General features: G+C 39.0%; 2 protein-coding genes across 27 annotated transcripts in view; one reads left to right on the top strand and one right to left on the bottom strand.

Moving 5' to 3' along the window:
* The first annotated feature begins 335 nt into the window (after window positions 1-335).
* ABRA (actin binding Rho activating protein) lies at window positions 336-8,914 on the top strand. The gene is made up of 2 exons (XM_074577676.1): window positions 336-1,669; window positions 7,103-8,914. Exons 1-2 carry the CDS (start codon window positions 918-920, stop codon window positions 7,578-7,580), a joined length of 1,230 nt encoding a protein of 409 aa, XP_074433777.1. The 5' UTR covers window positions 336-917; the 3' UTR covers window positions 7,581-8,914.
* A 5,843-nt stretch (window positions 8,915-14,757) lies between these two features.
* The window catches only part of OXR1 (oxidation resistance 1), a 295,555-nt gene continuing 286,475 nt past the window's right edge, over window positions 14,758-23,837 (bottom strand). For all 26 annotated transcript variants that reach the window (XM_074577654.1, XM_074577651.1, XM_074577647.1 and 23 more), the window contains 3 exons: window positions 18,222-18,317; window positions 17,554-17,627; window positions 14,758-16,791 (listed from right to left, as the gene is read on the bottom strand). In XM_074577654.1, the coding sequence (XP_074433755.1) occupies window positions 16,656-16,791; window positions 17,554-17,627; window positions 18,222-18,317 (306 nt within the window). In that variant the 3' untranslated portion in view covers window positions 14,758-16,655. The remainder of the gene's footprint in view (window positions 16,792-17,553; window positions 17,628-18,221; window positions 18,318-23,837) is intronic.

Here is a 23,837-nt window from a genome sequence, read left to right as displayed (position 1 = left end):
ATACTGTATGTACTAAAGAAAATTATTCTGTAAATAGCATACAAGTAAACACTAAGTTTTATATACAACTGCCTTGAAAAAACAGTAAGGGATTAAAACAGGCTATACTTTATTTTTTCAAAGTCCTAAAGCTAGGAGATCATTCATCCATCTGATGGAGTCAGACTTATTATATGAATCCTTGGACTAGAGATAGTGATTCCCTTCTTCTTAGCGCTGACACCGGACACGGGAGTGTTCCCACCCCCCCGAAGGTACACTCTAAATAGATGGACATTAATAGATAATGACTGGGAACAGAGCATATAAATACCTTTTAAAAAATTAACAAACCTGGATTTCCTTGGACATATGAGCAATAAGAAGAAATCACCTAGCATCTTTTTAGAAAAATGCATCTAAAAATTCCTCATTCATAGCCTGCTTCTGGCTTTACACTCCATGACGAGGGCCACTATTTACTTGTGATGATGAGGGGTCTCTGCTCTGGCCAAAGTTGTCAGCAACTGACAGCACTTCACATTTAGCAGTTTCAGGCACCCTGTTCCGTATCCCTAACCCAAGTTCTCCACTTCCAGAAGAACAAGACCCTTGCCAACAAATTGAGAACAGAGCAGTCCCAGGCAAGGAGGACGAAAGGAGCTGCTAATTTCCCACTATTACCAGTGCAGGTCTGTGTCACCCTCTTTACATCATGCATCATTCATCTGCTGTGATGAAATGCAACCCCGTGTTTTAAAAAAAGACCTCTGTAACAGTGAGGATACTATATCTTTGTGAGAAGTGTTTCACATATTTTCCATGGGCACAAACTGCTCCTGCTTCTATTTAAATCTCTGTAGCTCTCTTCGCGGGACATCATTCACTTCAGGAAGTTCATTCAGAAGGTGCTTAGCATAAGAAGAGGAAGAGCCAGGATGGCAGCAGACAGCGACATGGCTACTGAAGAGAAGACGAGCACTACTCCTGCGAAAAGGGCTGTCCACAAGATCCGAATGGCCAGCCTAGTCTTCAGCCTGGCACGAGGTTGGCAGCAGTGGGCATCTGACCACCACATAAAGCAAGCTCAGGAGCCCTCTGGATGGGTTCCCCCCCAAGCAGACTCATCAGCTCAGCCTGTACAAGAAAGATCCTTCAAAAAATGGCCAATTCCATCTGTCAAGAGGGACCAAGGAAAAGATGACGAAAAATCCTCAGCAAGGGAATCAGTGGCAATAAGAGATGCTGAAAAAAATTCAAGGGAATCAGATGAAGCCCTCAAAAAGTTCAACATTAAAAGCAAAGAAGTGACCAAAACAGTTGTAAGCAAAGCCTATGAACGAGGAGGGGATGTTAGCCTCCTCAGTGAAAGATACGAGAATAACGGTAGTAGCTCAGAGATGACCAAGCTCAAAGAAGAATCAAGTGCTATTGACAAAATTCTTAGTGGGAAATTATCTCCAACCATAAAGAGAAAGTGTTCAAACGTGGTATCAGAGCTGACCAAGGGCTGGAAACAGGTGGAACAAGAGGACAAAGAGGGGGCTAAGGAAGAACTGCCGCTGAAGTGTCATGACAACAGCCTGGATGCAGAGGACAGTGGCTATGGGGAGGCAGAGGACAAACTCGAGCAAGACGACAGTGACCGAGAGGTGACAGCTGTGAGGATTAAACGACCTGTGCCATCTTTGTAAGTAAAACATCTTTATTACATTATCACAAATAGTCAGCAGACCCTGGGAGAGGTACAGGTTTCCATAAAGAAGATGGGGGGAAAAATGGTAGAAAATGGTCAAAGAGAAACTATTACGCTTGAAGAAAAAAAAAAAAAAAAAAAAATCCAGGAAACCTTTCACATATCTCTCTGTGCTTAAATAGTTAGTCAACAACATCTGACTATAGCCTTGGGGTTTATTTACTATATACATAATAGATACAGGAAGCTACATTTGGGTAATGTTAATTACATTTAATTTTCACACTGGATTTGCTGGTTCATCAAAATCACTACTTACTTCTTAGTACTTTAGTCCATATTTCAGAATAACAATTTTTACCTCACCAAAGGCCCACAGCTATTAATTTATTTCAGCAAATGTTAAGTCCAAAGCAATAATATTTCCAAATACTTACTCATTATTTTGCTTAGTATAAATTGTAAATATTCTTGGGAGTAATTTGCAGAGAATGGCCAAAACTGATGTTACAGGAATTACATTTAAGTACATCTTAACAAAAGCTGGGTTCACCGCTTCTCTTTGGAAGCTTTCTATGGATTTGGAATTCATCAAGTCAAAGAATGGAAATTTTCATGGGAGCTGGGACCCTAAACATACATTAGAAAGCATCTAGCTTGCCTCAACACCTATAGGATTGATTTGAATCTTGCTATGTGTTGTAAATAATTAGACAAAAAAGAACATTTGAATCATCACTACGTTCTTCAAATTCAAAGTCCCTGTTTGGGTACACTATCATAAGGGGCTGGGAGGGGGAAGTGCATTGAATATGTTGCAAAAGTGGAAGTTCCTGATGTACAGACTTCCTTATGCCTGTAAATGGTGTGAAGAAAAAAGGAAGCAGAATCTGTTACTTACCTACGGAGTTATTACAGGTTCTACTTAAAACTTTGAATTAAGTAGCAAATTCATAGTATCAGAGTTTTGAGTAATACTTCTTTCAGTAAGAGGCTCATGCTTGAAGATTACTACACAACAGCAGGTGCATATTAAATCTGGAGCCCAGGCAGCACACAAGCAGAGTTCAGCCATAGCCATGCAGTCCTTGGGAAGTCTCCCAGAAGAGCAGAGGAACAGCAAAGGCTGGTAGAGATTCTCTGGTTCCTTTTCCCAGAGATCTCCAGCAGAATTGCCTTTCCAGAAGATGGCTACAAAGAGTTGTGTGTTGGCCAGACTTGCCAATGGGCAGATGCCAAACTAATTCATCACTCTTTTGTCAGTAAAAGATTAAAAAATTCATATGTCAGTGCTGCAAGATGGGAACTGTAGGCAGCTGTTACAGACACAACACGCTGTTTCCTCAGGTCCTCTGTTTTACAAACTTGGTAATTTCCTGGAACAAAGGCAACAGAAAGGAAGGTGTGGTTGAGCCTGAACTGTTTCGGTGTAAAACCTCACATTTAGCTGTGAAATTGCGATGAGGCCATGGTGCACCGAGCCAAAGCCAAGCAGACGCATTGCCCACTGGCTTCGCTGGGCAGGGAGGGCAGCTGGAGGTGAAACCTGGACCAAGGCAGGGTCTGGCAGAGCTCGTCTGCCCGAGCCTGCAGGGAGGGAAGAGGCTGGCACCAGGACGTGGTGTCTACCAGAAGCCATCCCGTGGTGGGGCCTGAGTCTCCACTGCTGCTACTCTGCATCCACAATGCGAGCGCGAGCCGAGCAGGAGGCAATCTGAGACGGGAAGGCAGGGTTTCCACCCACCCATCAGCTTGTGTGCAAAGGATGAGCAAGGCAGCAGGAATCGGAGGATCAGGGCCAGTGTGTTCATTCCACATCCTAATCGCCATTTCAGAAATGAAAAACTGGGACTAGCACTGGTGAAAACGCCAAAAGACTTCTTGCTCCCTCTGCAGGCAGGCTGGCTGTGCCATTCCCACTGCTCGGGTTTTATACCTCACTACTGACTGCTCACCGCGACCAACATCAGCCCAGGACTAACATAGTAATGGATTTCAACCATACGGTATTTTTTAGCGCAGCTGTCTGAAAACACACGGTTATTTTAACTATTCAGATTGGGGCTTAGAAGGCTGCTTTGCTGTACAGCTGACCAGGCACCTCCCACAAGGAGCAAAGGGTTAATAGACAAACTGATAACAGCTCTCCGGCAACCTTAAAAGTTTGTGGCCCCTGCTTTTGGGAGAGACAACCTGCACTGTCCTTTGACAGGAGTCAGGACCTCAAAACAAAGATTTCACACATACAGTGGGGAAAGAGGATACATTTGCAGCAGATACTATCTCTACATAACCTCAATTAAAGCAAATTGCTCACTTTAAAATGCTATAGTAGAAACAAAATAGCAATCTTTCTGTTAGACTTAACATATATTTTCCCCATATGTCTAATTTTAGTGCTGCTACCTAGGAAAAAAAAAATTATTAGCCATAATTACTGAGGTGCAAATGATTGAAATAATACCCTCTATGTTACTTACAGCTCTCTCTCCACTGAAATCTGACACAAAAGTCATTTTCTGCACTTACAGTGCTGTTACCAGGACTGGAATTTTTAACTACATATTTTTTTAAATTTATTAAATAGCCTCAGAATACATTATTTCAGCCTGCTGCTTTTATGAACCTGTCAGTGGGGCTTAATCTTCTTCAAAAAGGCCATAAGTACATGGTTATTAAAGCAAATCTCCCATTTTCCTCTCTATATTCCAGGAAAAAAAACATTAGTACCAGGAGTTTTTTTCTTCACATCAGCACCTTCATAATTTCTGGCTGCAATATTTACTGGAATAAGGTTGCTTCCTTAGCAAAAGTCACATTAATGCCTACAGGCCTGGAAAATACTACTTTGCTCCTGCTTGGGAGCCAAAAGGGTGCAATAGTGATACGAAACTAAGAATATTAAAAAGGGATCCATACTCTTCCCCTACAGGAAGGATTGCAGGGACCATGGAACACGGACAATGTTCTCCTAGAAGTTCAGAATGCATTTAGGGTGGTCGCTCTGATTAACAGGTTAACTTATTTAATTGTTACAGGTAAAGCACTTCTTACAGTGGGTTAACGCTCACAACCTTCATTTTGGATCTGCAATCCACTGTGTACGTACTGTACCAACATGAAAAAAAAAACCCTCTGCATGTGTACACTTTACAGCATTAACTTGTCATTAAGCTAATCAGTGGGGAAAATTGCACTTTGGCCACCAGAAATAGTTGAATTAGAAGATGGGCTACAAAAAAACGTTAGTAACAGTAAGGTTTTTCCAAACCCATGTGGGGCACGGTAAGAGCAAAAGGATAGATAAGATGGTGTTTTGCTCAACCACTGAGAAGACAATTCAAATAAGGAAGGTGATAATAGTATTCAACTAGAAAAGAGAACTAAAGGTTTCAGGAGGAAAAGAATACTTACTACGGTGTTTAATAAAAAGAGGTAACAAAGCCTTTAGAGTTATGCTATCATCTCACTCACTGCCTTCTTTCCCCTCAACCTGGGGAAATGAAGCTATGGGCCTTTCTCAGGGGTTATGGCCGTCGGAGAGAAGGGGAGCAGCTGGCTGTGGCTGAGGGATAAGCTCTCCGTGATGGGATGTGCTTGTCAGCTCCACCCAGACTGTTGGTATCACTTCTTCTAAGCAATTTTGATTCACTTAGGGTCGTCATCCATTTCCCCCAGCCCTTCACTGATACCCTCCCACGTGAAAAGCTGGAGAAGCAATCAATCTGAGCTTCAGGTTTCTGTGGCTTTTAGGAGATCTGTAAGTTTCAGGAGACAAATTGCTTTGCATACCCAAACCCTGTGCCCACAGTTCCTCTGGGCAATAAAGCCACAATTTGGGGCAAGGGATCACAGCTTTCCCTTTCTCCGTACGACAACAGCTCATATACCGGAGGATCTGGTTTATCGTTGGGAAACAAAATTGCCGAGCTTTACCCCACTGATTATTTTAATGCTTTCCTGCCAACACCTAACTGTTAATCATTTAATTGCACAAAACCACAGGTACATACAGACTGCCTACTCTCAGGATGCTCTGCAGTCACACCAGACAAGAAAGGCGCATTTATTTGGCTCAATTCTTCTGATGCTTTTCACCATATTGAGATGGGGAAGAGTATTTTGGAGCTTTTTAAATACAGTTTCTCAATACAGCTAAGCCAAGCTAATGACAACTCCACAGCTAAAAGAATGGTCCTGCTCTCTTACTCCTTCTTCTGCCCCCAGCACTAAGTGTCTGCAGTTCTTGCTCTAACACTAGAATGCTACCCAGTACTGGCATCCTTCTGGTGCGCAGACCTGAACTGGGGACATCTCCACCATTCCTATTCTCTCTTTTGAAAACAATGCAATGCCCAAAGAGCAGGGAAACAAAATTTTCCTGCAGATTTGCAGTCCTCTGCACTGTTTTACTAACTGTATTTTGGTTCTCTGGTGTTACTGTTAATATTCAGCTGACATTACTGGGGAGGTTTCAGAGCAGCCTTCTGGGGAATAAAAATATTAGAAAACAAATTACTTTGGCACAGCCACAGCACAACACACTCCCCAGACGAGCTCTGTACAGACACAATGACAGGATGTGGCTAGCACAAAGACCAGCTCAGGCTATCTATAGCTCCCCCACAATGCGTGAGATTGGCCACTAGAGGAAAGAGGATCAACAATTTGTCTGCCTGGAGTCATCCAGCAATATGATGTTGCTATGCAGACACGCACACACACAAAAACAGTCAATAAGACCTCTGAATATCTTTCCTCATTCCTTTGACCTTGACAAAAATCTCAGTAGCCCCAAATTTCTTTCAGGCTTGTACCCTGCCAGTGGGAATGTGAGTTTTGGACTTCAGTACTTGTTTAGAACCACACTCCAGACACACGAGCATAGGCAGAGCTACCGCACTCCATTAGATTTTTAAACATCAACATCTATTTCAGGGGACAGATTTTTATAGACACTACCTTCTGTTTTTCAGTCAAGAATAGCTGAGGACCCAGTCCCTACACTTAACAGCTACTGTCATCTATAACATCAGGGCAGGCAGATTTCAGGCTCTAGAAATGGGGATCCGCGTGACTGCCAAAGGCACAGAAAGTGCAGGTAATCAGCAACATCCCATTTCTACCCCTGACAGCATTAAGTCATTCTGAGCAAAAGTTAGGCAAAATAGTCTCAAATCCAGGCTGGAGGGTAGTAATGTAGATGAGATTAAGCAGTGATCAGCAAATTTGCTTTTGAGCGCAAACTGGAACATGGACTAAAAGCCCCCAAAGAACTAATTTAGAAGTAGTGAACTCATGCCACCTGGTGGTGAGCAGCTCGTCTGGAAAAACATGGTAACGAAGTTAATAGAAGAAATTAGTAATAAAACTGTGTAATTCAACAACGAAATGCAAAGCTCAAACGCCCTTTTTTGTTTCTTGCAGCACAAGCAGGTTCAGCGAAGAAGCCAGCGCCAAAGCCCACAGGAAATACAGCCCCGTTAACAGCCTGAAGGACAGGTGGCAAGAATGGGCCGACCACCACATCATAACACAGAAGCTGAATCCCTTCAGCGAGGAATTTGACCATGAGCTGGCCATGTCCACACGCCTGCACAAAGGAGATGAAGGCTATGGTCGTCCAAAGGAAGGAACCAAAACTGCTGAAAGAGCCAAGAGAGCCGAGGCCCACATCCACCGGGAGATTAGAGACATGTGCTTCATCATTGAATCAATGGCTAAGCCACGGCCCGACGGCAAGATCCAAGTCACTTTTGGAGAACTCTTCGAGAGATACGTTCGTATTTCAGATAAGGTTGTTGGGATTCTCATGAGAGCCAGGAAACATGGGCTGGTGGACTTCGAGGGAGAAATGTTGTGGCAAGGAAGGGATGATAATGTCATAATTACTTTATTAAAATAGGCATGCTACAACAAGATTAACTCTTTTGGAAAATCTTTCTCCACATCTCCCTTGCTATTAGCGTTTGCACATTTTGAATGCAAGGTTGTCCCCGTTCACCCACACAGAAAAGACATTGAGCTTTCTTCTGAATATGTATTTTATAACCACTGCACGATAACGTAAGCATACAAACGGATTTTTCTCTGTACCTGGAGGGCTTGCAGGACACTTCAAATAATTACCACATGAAAAATAAAGAGAAAAATCTATACTGAATACAAGCAGCTGACTATAAAAACCCATAGCAATATAAGTAGTTACAAATGAATTCCAATTTTAACTTGTTCTTACAGCCAAGATCTTCTCAACTATTTAAACTGGGATATCAGGAATCCAAACCAGGCCAGATCAGAAGGTGACTGACAACATAAACTCAGACCAAGTTTTTGACCTGTGAAAGTGATCCTGTGTGCATATTTCCTAATTCATTTATTTAAATGCATGTAAAAATAGTTTTATTTGCACACAGAATCAAGGATACCACATTTGTTTCTTTTACAAACAGGATATGCAAATACTACTGCAGTATTATCTTGTGGCAACTATTGATACAACTTTCTTTTACATATCATGTACAAACTGAGACAAAACCCTTCTTTTTATAAATGAGGTTTTTTTATTGAATGTATTTATATAACTAATTTATTAGATAGTTTCATATTTAGAGTTATGGATGTTGGAGAGAAAACACCCAATAGAATGTAATGCACAAAAGTGTTGTGAATAGATATCCACATAGAAAATACCTCCTATACAAGGGTGTGCAATGTATCATCTGTTTATCTATGTAAATATGGTTCTTATAAGTTGAGGGGAAAATAATGTAACATATAAAAACTAGTCAGGTGCCTGTACTATTGTGTATAGTTAAAAAGTGGCTACAATCAGCATCTTCCCCTGTGTACCTCCGTGAAAAAATATACAGAAACAGTGTTCATAAATCAACTAACTTTAAGGAAAACGGTGTTTCACGTTACACAAAAACACTGGCCTAATTTTACAGCATTTGCTGTTTGAAGCATTCTGATATCGTTGAAACGATCTACTTCAATCCAGGTGTGATGCTGAAGAGGAGTAAATACTAATGAACTAATACTTCTAGGTCTTAAAACCGTGTTTGTATTAATGTGCAAATCTGAGACCTCTGTAAGGTCTATAATGCTCACTAGATTATATAGATCCCTGTTTCTCTAAACTACTACTGTAAAAAATAGCTATCCCGGTAAAAATGCGTTCCATGTGAAAAGCATTGGTTTCAGAGTAAGATGCCTGGGCAAGTAAATTGCATAACGAAAAAGAAACGGGTTTAGTCCCCATAAGATTCTTTCAAACTGAAAGAGCAAATATCTTCTTACAGAAGAAAAGGTGTATGAACCTGTCTCTGGGATAAAACAAGTATTGCTGTCTTATTATGAGTGCAAGTACTCCAGTTTGAGGCTCCAATGAACACTTAAATCAAATATTTTATAATATTTATTATATATATATAAAAATATAAATTATAATATTTACAAGAACTGATTATTATGACATGTAAATTATTAATATTTTACGCACAGTTATATGTTGTGAACCTAAGGAAGAAAAAAACGAGATGGATTTAGTGGAACTTACTTAACATTTTCTTGAGATCCCTCAGACTACTCGAGTTGATCTGCAAAACTGACCTCTAAGTGTAATACTTAAATATCAGAATATGTACCTGTATATATATATATATACCTTATTCTTTACATCTTTATATAATGACTTTTACAGCTGTCTAAATTGTCTTGAGGAAATTTCATTGTCAAAGGAATACATGAACTATAAATAAAACCCTTAACTGGTTATTTTTTGGTTTATTTCTCCCACACATTAGAGAATAAATATGTGTGCATATTCTGTGAAGTAAAACATATAAGTACTTTCTCCTGTTCACAGGCAGTTAAAATATTTCCCTGGGAAAGCTTCCTTCCTTGTCCAAAGCACCAGAACAAGATTTCACAGTACCTGGAAATGAAACAGTTGTCATACAAAATACCTGCACAAAGAACACATACTAAAGGCACACGAATATTAAATGAATTACGTATTTCTGCTCATGGGAACTCTCATCCTACCACAAGACAACACGGCAGAGTTCACCAGAGATTTTCTTTCTCAAGTGTTATGTTCTTGTGTGACAAAGCCCAAGAGCACCTCACCATTTTATGAGAAATCATACACAGCTACTTTCATTCAGTGACCTGAGACAGCAGCAGCGATAGATTTTTGTACTGAAACACTCAAACCGCAGTATACCACCATGAGGTGCATTTCAGCATGTTTAGAACATGTAATAAGAACTTGTGCTTTGATATGAAGTCCATGCCATCTACTACTTCACCTTCAGGGAAACATCTGGAAAAGAACTAGGCATGTACTGCTGAAGTAGGAATGAAAAAACCCTTCCTGGCTTAGGCCTTGAGCCAACAAATTAGCCTGTAGAAACTGCAGAGTTTTGCTACTTCTTCCTACCTGTTCAATAGGAACATGAAGTTGGAGTGCCTCTTCTACTGTCTTCTACCTGCTGAGCGCTGCTTGGAATGAAGAAATCATTATACAAGAGGAAGGAAGCAATTGTTGCCAACGGTTTTCATTCATGCGAGCCGTCTCTGCCCCGTTGCATGCCTACTGACAAAAAAAGGCTGGGCTGACCGGATCACGAGCAGATTTAGCTCTAGCATTTTACTGCTCTTGCCCCATATGATGCAGGTAGGCGGACACCCGACTAGCACTGAATAAACTGCTGGCATTCTCAGATGTAATCACCTTCCTCCAGATTAATCAGGGCAAGTTAAGAATTTACTTTGGAGGAAAAAATTGCTCCTGAGCCAGTCTTAATATCTGAAATGCAGGCGTATCTGCACCTAAGCTAATCATAGAATTGTCTAGGTTGGAAGACATTCCTACCCATACGCAGATCAATACTCCCACACAACTTGGTGTCATCTGCAAACTTACTGAGGGTGCACTTGATCCCCTCATCCAGATCATTGGCATAAACAGAACCGGCCCAATATTGAGCCCTGGGGAACACCACTTGTAACCAGCCGCCAACTGGATTTATCTCCATTCACCACAACCCTTTGGGCCTGGCCCTCAAGAGAATTTTTTACCTAGTGATGAGTACTCCTGTCTGAGCCACGGGCAGCCAGTTTCTCCAGGAGAATGCTGTGGGAAACTCTATCAAAAGCTTTACTAAAGTCCACATAAACAACACCCACAGCCTTTCCCTCATCCACTAAGCGGGTCACCTTGTAAAAGATCAAGTTAGTCAAGCACACCTGCCTTTTGTGAACCTATGCCGACTGGGCCTGATCTGCCTGATCTTCTGGTTGTCCTTTATGTTCTGCATAATGGCACTCGGAATGATCTGTTCCGTGACGTTCCCCGGCACCGAGGTCAGACTGACAGGCCTGTAGTTCCCTGGATCCCCCTTCCAGCCCTTCTTGTGGATGCATGTCACATTTGCTAACCTCCACTCAACTGGGACCTCCCCAGTTTGCCAGGACTGCTGATAAATGGTGGAAAGTGGCTTGGTGAGTACTCATGCCAGCTTCCTCAGTACCCTCGCGTGGATCCCATCCGACCCCACAGACTTGTGTATGTTGTATGAATGCTGAGATTCATAAAAGTTTCATCCACTTAAGCATTTGTGAGTAACATATTATTGACTTTTGACTTTTCTGCAGGCACCTGTATGCCCACCATTGTGGACAAGCCTACGCGTTAACAGTTTCATATAAAGCATATGCTAATACTGGGGGCAAGAGAGACAAGGACAGGCCTAAGCTGCAAGGCAAAATCCTCCACTGAACTGTAAAGTGAACGAGGAGATGGGGAACCTTCCTTTATTCTCCCTTATGGAATGTAGCAGAAAGAACTGAACTTCTGTGACTTTGATTTAAACACATTCAGCGACAGGACGGACCAGTGGCACTCTGCTTCTTGAAACTCAGCATTTCTTTTAGCTGATGTCTTTTTGCATATTGGAATATCCAATTTATACTTACCATAGAATAAATACAAGATTATATGTAATGGTAACATCAGCTCAACTGACATTTGAGGGGAAAAAAAGACTAGCCTTAAAGCTCACAAGCCCTCTTCAAATCTCTCCTTGGCTTTAAAACCTTAGATTTGCCATGTAACAATGTAATCACTAATATACATCATAAATTTACAGCTCACAGTGGATAACTTCTTAAGCCTTCCTCGTAGTCATCCTAATGCAATGTTCTAAACTTTACCCAACAACCCCCCCAACTTTTTCCATTTTTCCACTCAAAATGGATAAGAAAACCATGCATGTGATATGACTAATGATTTGTCTCATACTGTCCTCCATCATTTACCTTTGAGTCAGTAGTACCATGCAGAGCTTTCTGAAAGTGTGAAAAGTATTCACAGTTTTTGTGCAAGAGAAATATTAAATACTCACATAATTTATGATGCATGGAAGCGTTTCACATAAGTCAATTGACCTATAACTTTTTTTTACATAAATATGTGACAAGTTTATCCATGCAAAGTAGGTGGAGAAAATAAATCTGAAATAATTAAAAAACTGAACAAAAATACTCCGTAAATTACACAGTCTAATTCTCCTACTATAGTGCAACTGTTGGACTCCTGTGAAACTAGTCTGACCTCTGCCAAATTTAAATATCCAACTTACTAAAGTAGTAAGACGATAAAGCTCAGAAACGGCTTGATTAAAGCAGTCTTCGTAGATATTATTTAAGGCCTGCTTTCCTTCTTCTGACTTGCTTCAAAAATAAACACCTTAACTTTTCAGCTGAAGAGTAAGCAACTCTCAGTTACTGTCACGGTAGCTTAGCACATTATTTTCTTAAATACTTAAATACTATTCACCCCCAAAATGTTTTATTTGAAACAGATTTCCTTCTGACAAGTAACATTTCCCTCATTTTCCTGTTTGAGGCTTGTGTTGCTCTTGCAAGGGTTGTGTAGTTTGCTAAGAAAGCAGAGCTCCTTCCTCAGTATTGAAAAACTTGTCTTCTTTAGTAGGAACTGTGAGGTCTGTTTTCTGTATTCTAATCTACCTTTCATGATTAAATGACAGCATGGCATTTATGTGAGAAGAAATAAATTTGACTTTCACACCTTTCTATTTTTTCAAGTCTTAGCACAGTTGCTGCAGTGGCTTGAAGCGCGCGGATGGTTCACCGGATGCATATCCCACCCACTGGAAATCATCTCCCTCCTCCATGGCAGTGATTTCTTCTTTAAATCGTTTCTGCACAGCCAGGGTTCAGTATTACAGCTCATTTTTTAGAAAAAAGGGAAGGCTACTGAAATAAAATTAGCTGTAGGGGAAAGTATAACATTTGTGGTGAAATGTTCAATTGTCACTGATCACAGAACAAATACTGGCAATTCCTGTTGCCAGAGCTACTTCAGCCGCTGCGTACGCACTGCGCCACCCCAACATCTCAACTGAAGTCAGTCCTGCCACCCCAGGGCACACTGAGAAGTGGTTTAGTGTTCAACAGCAGTGTACTACTAGCAGCGTAACTACTACAACAGAAACTCAACGAGGATTACAAAGCTTGTCAGATAAGCAGGGCAGCAGAAAGCAGAGCTTAAACAGACCTGAGATGGGCGATACTGCAGTGGGACAGCCAGCAGGACCACTGTGGTCTGTACATACTATGGTAGAAATAAGTATACACCATTCACTCAGCCGGACTATCTGCTCCAGTACGTCAGTGCAGCTCTGTTTCATGTCGCAGTCGCCCATACTCTTAAGGGCAGAAAGAGTAGAGGTTCATTCCCTCAGAGTTCCCTATTGCTGTGACAACAGTAAAACACCCTGATGATGTGTTAATTTACCAAGGAAGAGCATAAAAGTGAGATTTAAGATTCAAGTCCTGAATGAGGAATACTGGGAAGTATCCAAATCAAGACTGATATTTTTTTTAATTTGAAACTGAGTGAGTAGCAAGTGTTTTCACTCCTCTTCAAAGACTGGATTTTATGCCGACGTGCTAACTCATACAAAAATAAAATAAATCTAATGTAGTATATATATAGGTGAGCAGAAGGATGCAAGCAAAAGCCACATGTGAGAAATCACGTTCTTTTGCAGATTACACAAAAGCAGTCACTAACATAAATAGGATTTAGAGCTGAAAGATGATGTGGTAAGAATTCCAGGCATCCGAGCAAAACATCAAGTTAGTCAATGAATACATCCGAGTACTGTACGCCAAGACACAGTCTTCTGGCACTGAACTCTTTCAAAATGTAGCTCAAAGCTTTCGGCATATGTCAAACCTCAACTCTTTACAATCATAGACGCAAACATCATCAGCAAAGATGGAAAGGAATTATACTGCAGAAAAGTCACATTGTATTGAAGGCAGGAGGTTGAACCGAAGGCAGGAGGTACATCAAGACAGTGCCTTTGATCTCATCTACACAGTCTTTTATGTGTGTCATACAGAAGTTAACTACACCGTTGGTTAACAAAATTCATGGTCTTTCATTAATAGACATGCATTGCTCTCCATAGATCCTATACACAGCTAGGCACACCACCAAGTGCTACCCCAGTCGCTTATACTTTAAATCAAATGTCTTTTTATTCCTAACTAATTTAGAATGTATACAAAAGCGTGATTGCTACTGTACTGCTTACTACATTGTTCTTGATTTCCACTTGTTTTTCCCCATGTGCCTTTCCAAGATTGGCCCAATACTCAGAGACATTCAGCTACTGAAGATTTTCTGTGCTTTTATAAAATTCTTCAAAGTGTATTTCTTTATGAAATTTCTTCACAGGAGCATTTAAAGTCTAAAATAGGCTTTATTTCCAATATGAGCTTGGTATAGAGACTAAGCACTTGAATTAATGGGTTTTGTCAGCAAAGATAATCTGAGATGCCTTCCCCCCACCCACCTTGAAAACGGCTAAGGACTGCGTATTTCACTCTCGCCACTTCCCATTGGGTTTTCAAAACCCAAAAATCCCCAAAAGGATGAGCAAATGCATCCTATACATTCAGTAAAGTTATTACATGAACAGCAATAATCCGCATCTGTGCTTCTAAGTAAACTCCAGCTTCTAAATAAACTCCAACTCAAGTTTATTTTTACATATATTTAGATTTATTTGCTATACATCACTGTGACCTTATAGTACTTAAAATCCATTACAGGATTTTTGTTTGTTGTTGTTGTTGTTGTAATAATCAGTCTTAACTCCACAAAGACAATAATACTGCTGTGGAAGACCAAAGGGGAGAAAAGCCATTTCAATTTATTTACAGTTCCTTATTTTGTAAACATTTAGTCTACACATTGTACTAAGTTCTAATAAGGATAAAGAGCTATACATAGAGACAGGAAACAAAGCCCTGTATTCCTATTCATATTGAGCATTAGCATATTATAGATGAAACATCTGCCCTTTCTCATTACCATAGCAGTAAACTGTCTTCAAATAAGTTTTTAAAACTTTCCAGAGATGTAAATATTTTGAAATAATATACAACTACATCTACTTAAGCCAACCCATTTGGCTTTTATTCCATTTCTAGAATAATTTAAAGTGCTATAAGCAACCCGTCAATCAACACTTTTCTATAATAACAAAACTACTTTAAACATTAATTTACAAGATAATATACAATGTTCATCTGAAATAGCTGAAATTTCAGCACAAAGTCAGTCACTGTCACACTTAACAGCAATTTTTTTTTGTTTTCTTTTGTTTGTTTGTTTTGTTTTTGCAGAACATAGAATAAAAGCTTTGAAACAAACAGTTTTGTTGAGCTGTTATTGCCACAATGGCTTATCAATTTTCCTACAAAAGTGGACAAGAGCTACTGGAACTGTATTCTAGCCTGTCATTTTTTTTTTTGAGGTCACATGACAGTAAGTTTGCATATTCCACGAGTCTACGGAATTACAATATTGTCTACCTATAGTACATTATCTCGTTTTAATCAGAGCTGGTGCTAACTGTAAATTTACAACATAGACCCACTCAAAAACATCACAACTATTTTTTCTTTGGACAGGAATAAGCTATATTCTTGGAGTTGATGTGCTACACGGCTACAACAGTATAACAGTATATATCTGACACTTTATGTTGAAGAAAGATGCATCTGTTTCTGTACTTTTAATGCCCTACTATAGCTACAAATTGTTCACCGAGTTTTGCTTGCTTTAGCCTTTTTGCTTTGTGGAACTATCATATTCTTACATTCCCTTAATATTTTATAAGTCCTTGCCACGTAGCTCAATATTGTCAGTCTTTGTCCCAAACCTGCAGATCATTAACAGCATGTGCAAAACACTCATTAATACAATCAGCATGCAGCTAGAACATGTATAAACTGACTTTTTTCTAAACATGAACAATAAACAAGACAAGTGGCACTGTTGACTTTGGATATCTTCTAACTTCACCATGTGTGTACTGGTATGCGCTAAGAAGGAATGCTAGGCTTCTCATCTCTTTGTGGCACCATATGAATTAACCCATCATTGGTCCGGACCAATTTCTACAGTACTGCTGCCAAATACCCACACGCAGCTTTCTTCTTATACAGGTTCACAGAGGGCAACTTCATTCATAGACATAATTTGAATACAAAAATAATAACCTATATTCAGTGAAGCAGCCCCCTAGCAGGATTGCAGAAAGGTGTGTGTGGGAAACCTGGGAGGCAACTGTAAAAAGGATAAGAAAATTTTGTAGGCTGTAAGGCTCCAAGTAACTAACGTTAATTTTTAGTCCACACGGTCTATATTTCGTAAGAGTGCCTACAGCTTAGAAAAAGTAGGACAGTATATTACAGATGTGAGAGCATGAAAAAAAGTCTGCTATTTAAAAATAATAATGAGATGGCCACGCTGAAAACTTACAAAAAAGTCAGAAAGGTGAAACGGTGCATTATATTGCTCCTAGGGATTTTTGAGCTGCACTGATTCATGTCAGGTTTGGGACAATACCCTGTAGAAATAATTAAATACTCATTCAAAAGCCCATATTTCTATGTCTTGAATAGTGAAGTCTTCTTGCTTAGAAAGTGTATGATTCCCAAATGTTTTACATGAATGACTTCTTCCATGGTACAGATCACCATCGAGCCAAAGAGCAAACTCCCCTCTGCAAGACAGACAATGCGTTAAAGCAAAAGACTGAGGGAGCAAGTATTAAACACATTCAGAATTCAGGAATGAGGAGAAATTATAGAATTCTTTTTCAACACAAGTAACTCATAGCTGTTGATAAATTTGAAGCAGCAAAGATTTTTTTTTTAAACTATTTATTATTAATTTGAGAATATTCCTTTTTCAGTTATTCTGAAATAAAAAGCTAACCAGAATTCCTCATTTTCAGACCCTTCCATTTGTACTAAGAAAAAGGCATAGCAGTACTCATATGCGAGGAAAATGCTGATAAAGAATAAAGGAAACATCCCAGAAGCTTATGGACTTGCATGGAGGAAAAAAAGAGGGGGGAGGCAACATATAGCTCCTGAAGACAGTGGCATGTCTTGGGATGGTACAGTTTCAATTCAAGCCTCTTCTAGTCACACATAATTTTCACATTTATCTACTGTCTAATTTTTTCACATTTATCATAATATCTTGTGTCCATTCTGAATACACCAAGACACATGCGCAAGCAGAGCATGCAAGGCACCATAACCTTGCAGGGCTGAAACTTGATGCCACGCTATACTGAAGACAAAAGAGTTTCCTCACCATGGCAAGCTAAATATCTGACATACTAATTCTTTGTTTGGCTGGTAACTGTTGAGTCCTGAGCTATCAAAATGCATTCAATTCCAAATTCTCTTTTCAAATGTGTGCAAACGTACACATTTTTAACAGACTCTAATGACAAAAAGAAATAACAACTTACCCTCCTCCACCAAAAGCAAGGGAGTCCATGTCTCCTTTAATAAAGAACATGTTGTCTCCTGTCCATTTGAAAACCTAATGAGAAAAAAAAAAGAACAAAAGAGACTAGCAAGTTAAAATATCTGAACTTTTTGTTTGGGCGAAAGGGAGCATCAGTAAAGACAAACTATGGGTGGCTACAGGCAGATTTAATGAAGTTATCAAGTTTACACAGGAAATTCAGGGTATAGATATATGCAGACAAAGATTCTCTTACATTTTATACTATTTAAAATAAGACCATTCCAAAATAGGTGGTCTTAGAGTACTAAAACTTCTACACAATGAAGAATACCAAGAAAATACACTAAGGTCAGATGATATGTCCCTTGAAAGTATGTAGTTTGTGTATTTTCCATCAGACATCTGGCAGAATTTAGAAGTGTAGAAAAATTTTCAGTACAATGAAACAGTCAGGTTGATTAAGTTTTTCACTATGCAAACACTACTGATTTGCTGTGCACTTATGTCCACTACTGTGGAAAAAACAGTATGATGACATTTTTGTGGCCAACTCCTAGAATTTTTCAGATTATTTACTGTTAGATTTTTTCACTAAGTATTTTAAGTTAATGCATAATGGGGGGGGGGGGGGGGGGGGAGCCAACATACAGAGTTATTACTACTTACCTCAAAATCTGGAGAAAAAGTGAACATAAAGGTCTCCCCAGTGCCATAAAAGCCATCACTCACTTTAAATGGTTCAGATGCTAGTGCACCAAAAACCTGTAAGCAAAAATAGGCAAGAGAAAATACTTAAGAAAAACTATACAACACCTGAGAATCTCTAATGGCAGTATGTGATAAATAAATCAGGTTGTAAATGTCGCCAGATTTAGAATTCACTACAGGATAAGCCTTACATGGTATCACAGTTCCGAGTGCACTGAATGAGATATGGCATAGTGCTTTGTGGTACAATTAAAGAACAAACAAACAAAAAAACACAACCCAAAAAAAAACAATAAAAAAAGGTAATAGGACTCTTTCTCAATAAAAAGTGAACACAGTAAAAAAAATAATAATCAAAGGGATAAAAACTGAACTCAGGAAATTGTCAGAAACAACGTACATATTTTTAAAATAGCAAATCAAAAGGTTCTGCTCCTTCATACGTAGCTCTTTTTCCTCTTCAATTATGCTATTTTCAGCAAGTTCCTAGTTGTAACTAAATTGTTATTTTTCATGCCATTTATTCATTCCAACCCAAATAACAGGTAAGCACTGGTTACCCTGTCTTACAACAGAGACCGATTTTAACTAAGCCTTTGCTGGGTAGTAAACGTATTTATAATATCCAGGAAAAAAGAACATTACAACAGTAGTTAAAAAGGTCTAAGGATTGATTATTGGATTTTTAAGTCTGATTAAAGTAGTATCAATTTTTCAGGAACCAGAACAACTAGAAAAAAAGCCCTGCATTATTGTGCAAAATCAACTACACCCCATGAAGTACAACCCTCCCAAAATCACTATTTCTGTTGCTAGAAAGAAGCTGGTTTCAACATCTGCAAGAGCAGCCTAGATGCAAATACCAAAGCACTCCACTAGCATTGCTCCCATTTGTCTGTATGTGAAAGAAAAAAACCCAAAAAACCCCAAAACACCAACAAAACCCCCAAAATGAAGTTTCTGTGGTTTTGTTCACACTGAACAGTGAGTTTGGAAAGCATGGGACTGGTAAGAGGGAGACATTAAAGCTAGTGTCCTGACTTGGATTATATTTGGGATATAAAGTAGAAACTATTTCCTTCCGTCCATACTAAGAAACTCCTTGGCTGCAGGTAGGTTTTCCAAGCATTCCTTTCCATGTTGAGCTGTATAGTAGCTGGTAACAAATGCAAAATGAGATGAGTGGGAACTTCAGATCAGGAATTCAGGGATTATACGCAGCTATCAAGCATCTAACAAAGACTGCCCCTGCTCAATTTTGAGTTACCGGTTCAGAGCAACTACTGTTAGAATATTCTTTATTTCTCAAGAATTTTATGTGGTCCGGAAATTTTCTCGTTCAGAAAGTTCTAACTGAAATAGAAGATAGCAAGCCTGAAAGCAGAGTCATGCAAAAAATAAAAATAATGTGCTCATTATGAAACAAAACACCCTCCTGCCCTCAATACACCATCCTCCACTGACTGGTTACGAGAAAAAAAATAAATTGCTAGTCTTCTAAAGAATATCACAGATAATTTTCTTCAAACATCGTGTTAATCTACATCAGATGGTGTCTTAAGTCTAACAGATCAATCATGCCAATAGTGCCGTTCTGAAATCCTTTTGTTGAATTCAAGCACTAATGTCTTGCAATAAACTGTTAAGAATTTTGAAAAAAATATGGACAACAGCAAACAAAAGTAATTTGATGCAGGCAGTACTGGACATTTTAAAAGTCACCATTGAGAGCCCATTGTTACAGAGCAGAAGAGAGGTAGAACGGGCGTTCCAAACTTCCTTAAAGTCGTAACACCTATAGAAGCTTCCTTATGTTATTATTAGTAGTAATAATATTATTACATTAACAGGATACTTTAGTCATGGGTAAAACCGTTCATTTACTTAAGTGAAGAGAATTACCTTTGAGCATACCTATGACCAGTATTTATACTCTAAAATCTGATTCTCTGGAGGAATTCTTTAACTTACTTGACAAGGTGATGAAATACAGTCAACTAAAGGTGCTCACTTTTCAAAGACCTGTTAAACAGCAAATTCAGTCTAAAATCTTCAAGTTCCATGAACTGAGGCGCAAGTTTCTGTACCTCTGTTTTAATGCGAGTTCACGGGAGAACTAGCCCAATCCTTTTTTTGCACAGAGATTTACTTGGTTCAACATATAGGATCAAACACTGGCAAGACGTTTCCATCATCTCAGTCTAAATGGTTAAGAACAGGTTTATGAGAGAAAGAAACTACTATTTGTGTTTTGCTTTCTGGGGGAATCAGACTAAATCAGACCAAAACAGACCAAAATGAAAGAATTCTTTAAAGAAGAAGAAATTATTGTTTTTCTGTTACTTTCCATAAAACTTTTTTGTTTTGCCTTTTTATTTTTCCTGTGTGTGGTTTTTTTTTTTTTCCAAGTAGGCTTGAAACGAGTCCCCAGTGTTATTAAGACCTATGGCTTTTTATACTTTTTTTATGCCATTACTACTAGTTAGATGCCCTTGGAAAGCCACGGAAAGTTCAAGTGAGAGTTGACCAAGTATAACATCCAACGCAGGATTTGCAGTAAATCATGCTCAGAATGTTAAATTGATCATATAGTCAAACAGCAGCAAAAATAGTTTAAAAAAATTAAAATAAAATCAGAGAAGTCCATCTCAATTCTGGCATGATAGATGAGGAAGTGCTTATTAGAAAAACAATACAGGAAGAAACCAGGAAAATTAAATTAGGATTTAATTAGATCTGAACACTGTTATTCAACATTTGTGGAACATCAGCTGGCTTAAATATAATCATACAACGTTTAGTCTAGTGTTACAAAGACATGCAAGTCCTCTCTTCCACCACAATTTATGAAGAAGTCAAAACTTACACTACAGACAAGGCAGTTAAAACTGCTGTTTGATTTCACATTTAATTTAAGAGAAGGACTAGTTGCCCTGTTAGAAAGAATACTAAGTCTAAAATCTTTTTTCTAGAAATAGGCTTGGACCAGTTGATATGTTTTAAGTGAGACTTCATTTTAGATTGACAGTAGTCAGTCATTTTAAGCTGGGACTTTGGGTATTGCTGAAAAGTCTGTCTGAGTAAAGGCTGGGAGAGGGATTATTCTACGCATGCTTTACTTAGTTTTGGCTAAAGGCTTTAATGACTTAATTCATTATAAAATCGTGTCTTCCATCAGAACCTTAAGAATTATTGGTTCATTGTCCTTCAAAGACAACTGACCAAACACCAAAGCCACAGATATTAGGTATTTCATTACCCTAATCCTCAAGTTTCTATCAATTGAGTTGCTTAGCAACATACCATTCTTTTAGGGTTTTATTCGGTTATTTCAGCATCACAAAACCAATTACCTCTAACCCTGACTTCATTCATATTGTCTGCAACAACAGGATTTGAATTTCAAGACAGTATTCCATTTTTACCTGATCTTTACTACCTGTTCCACTAACTGTAACTCTTAATGTTAAAATTTAAAGATGAATGAGTCAGAAAGAACACATAATTGCTGTAGTCTATTCTGTCTATTGCTGGAGTTCCGCAGAAGAGAGTACTCAATTTTTTTTTTTGTTTCGCCCATGTTATCGCCAAAAAGCAGACTAGGTAAGACCATTTTTCCCCTTGGGATTTCAAGTATCTGGGGCAGTAGGTTAGACTTCAAAAACCTGGGTGTTAACTTTTCTCTGTCACATGTTTTGCAACCTCTGACTGTGCTTACTGTATGCAGGTAGTTGAACTTAAGTAGAGCATCTTTTAGGGTAAAAATCCATACTGAAATCACATAAAGAAAGTTTGATTCATGAACAGAACAAAACGGGCTGCTGAAATTAATAAAACTCCATGTTTAAATAACTACATGAATATTTTCCAGCAACTCCTAAGCAATGGGAAGCCACTGAACCCCTCCAATTATTTCTTAGTTTACGTGTAGCATCAAACTATCTTCAAACTATCTGAGTTTCTGATCTTAACTTCTTATAAGAGCACAAGTTATTCTTTGAAAAGCAGTCCTGCTAGCTACACATTTCGGTAGCTATGATATGTCTCAGTTCAGATCAATACCCTCAGGGCTGACATTACATCTGGTAAGTAAATAAAAGTAAAAAAATAAGTAAATACAAGATTCCATTAACAGTTGACATTCCTTGAGAGGAATTAACCTTCTGTGAAAAGAACATACAGAGTTGTGCCACTCCTAAAGTATCTCCGTTCAGCTTCTACACAGGTAAGAACTTTTCAAACACTTATTTCAGTCTTTGTCTCAGATCATCTCAGGGCTGTTATTTGTATACCGGTAAAATGCAAAGCTAGTGCATCCTAACCATATGGAAAACCTTACATCCTTTACGTAAGGGACTTTAAAGCTTGCTTCACATACAGATACAGGAGTATTTTATTTCTTATGTTATAAAGAACCTTAGCCTCTCACACAGTTCCCTACTCAAAAGATGACTACTTCTAAAGATATATTGGGTTGACTCTGTCTTGTCCAATTAAGTTTTGAGTACCTCCACAAATCAGGATTCCACAAGCTCTCTACGCAAGTGCTCTATACGCTTTCATCAACAAATCTAGGTCTTGAAAGATCACATTGTTGCTATATGCAACATTAAAAGAATTGAGCTTTACAGCAAGAGAGCAATTTTCTTCCCAACAGTTACTTTACTCCTTTCAGAAGTGATGCCTATAGGGTTTCTGCATGAGGTCAGACTGTTGTGGCTACTTGTGAGGGTAGGTACTTAAAATTCCTAAGTTCCCGGCTCCAAGTCTCATGCTTTTGAGAGTACATAATACAATCTGAAGAATGACTTATTATAAAACTTAACAGTCCCTGGAGTGGTTAACTGCATTAATTCCATTTCTAGACTACCATTTGTTTAGTGACTCACGTTCAGGATTTAGATGTTAACTTCTTTCTAAACGGCTGCCAGAGTGGACACCAGAGCTTGGTGTTTTCACTCACAGAAGCACAGACCCGTAGATAAATAGACAGAAAGTCCATAACAATAGTAATGTAGATATCTACAGATTTGTTGGACACCTTTATTAGAAGATCTCCTAGAATAAGCAATTTAGGTGGCTTCAGGTTCCAACTTTCAACTAGACAACGTTCAACTTCTAGACAAATAAAACTTTAGTTTGTGAAAGCTGAGTGTTTGGGGTGTTTGTTGTGGCTTTTTTTTTTTAACAGCCCTTTAAGTGAAATTGCTAATGGATTTTAAAAGGAAATGAAGATTGATGAAGATTTTGGAAGAAAAAAAAAAAAAAGAATACAGAGTGAGGCTTAGCAGCCCTTAACAAGCCATACTATGAAAAATTACAAGGTACACTTGCTCCTTACTCAACTTATTGTCAACATCAAGAAAGATATGGACATGCTGGAACATGTCCAGAGAAGGGCCACGAGGATGATCAGAGGGCTGGAGCACCTCTCCTATGAGGACAGACTGAGAGAGTTGGGCTTGTTCAGTCTGGAGAAAAGAAGGCTCTGAGGAGACCTTATAGTGGCCTATCAGTATCTTAAGGGGGCCTACAAGAAAGCTGGTGAGGGGCTTTCTAGGACGTTGGGTAATG

Source organism: Larus michahellis, chromosome 2 (genome assembly GCF_964199755.1).
Source record: "Larus michahellis chromosome 2, bLarMic1.1, whole genome shotgun sequence".
NCBI lineage: Eukaryota > Metazoa > Chordata > Aves > Charadriiformes > Laridae > Larus > Larus michahellis.
This window is presented reverse-complemented; position numbering and strand designations above follow the sequence as displayed.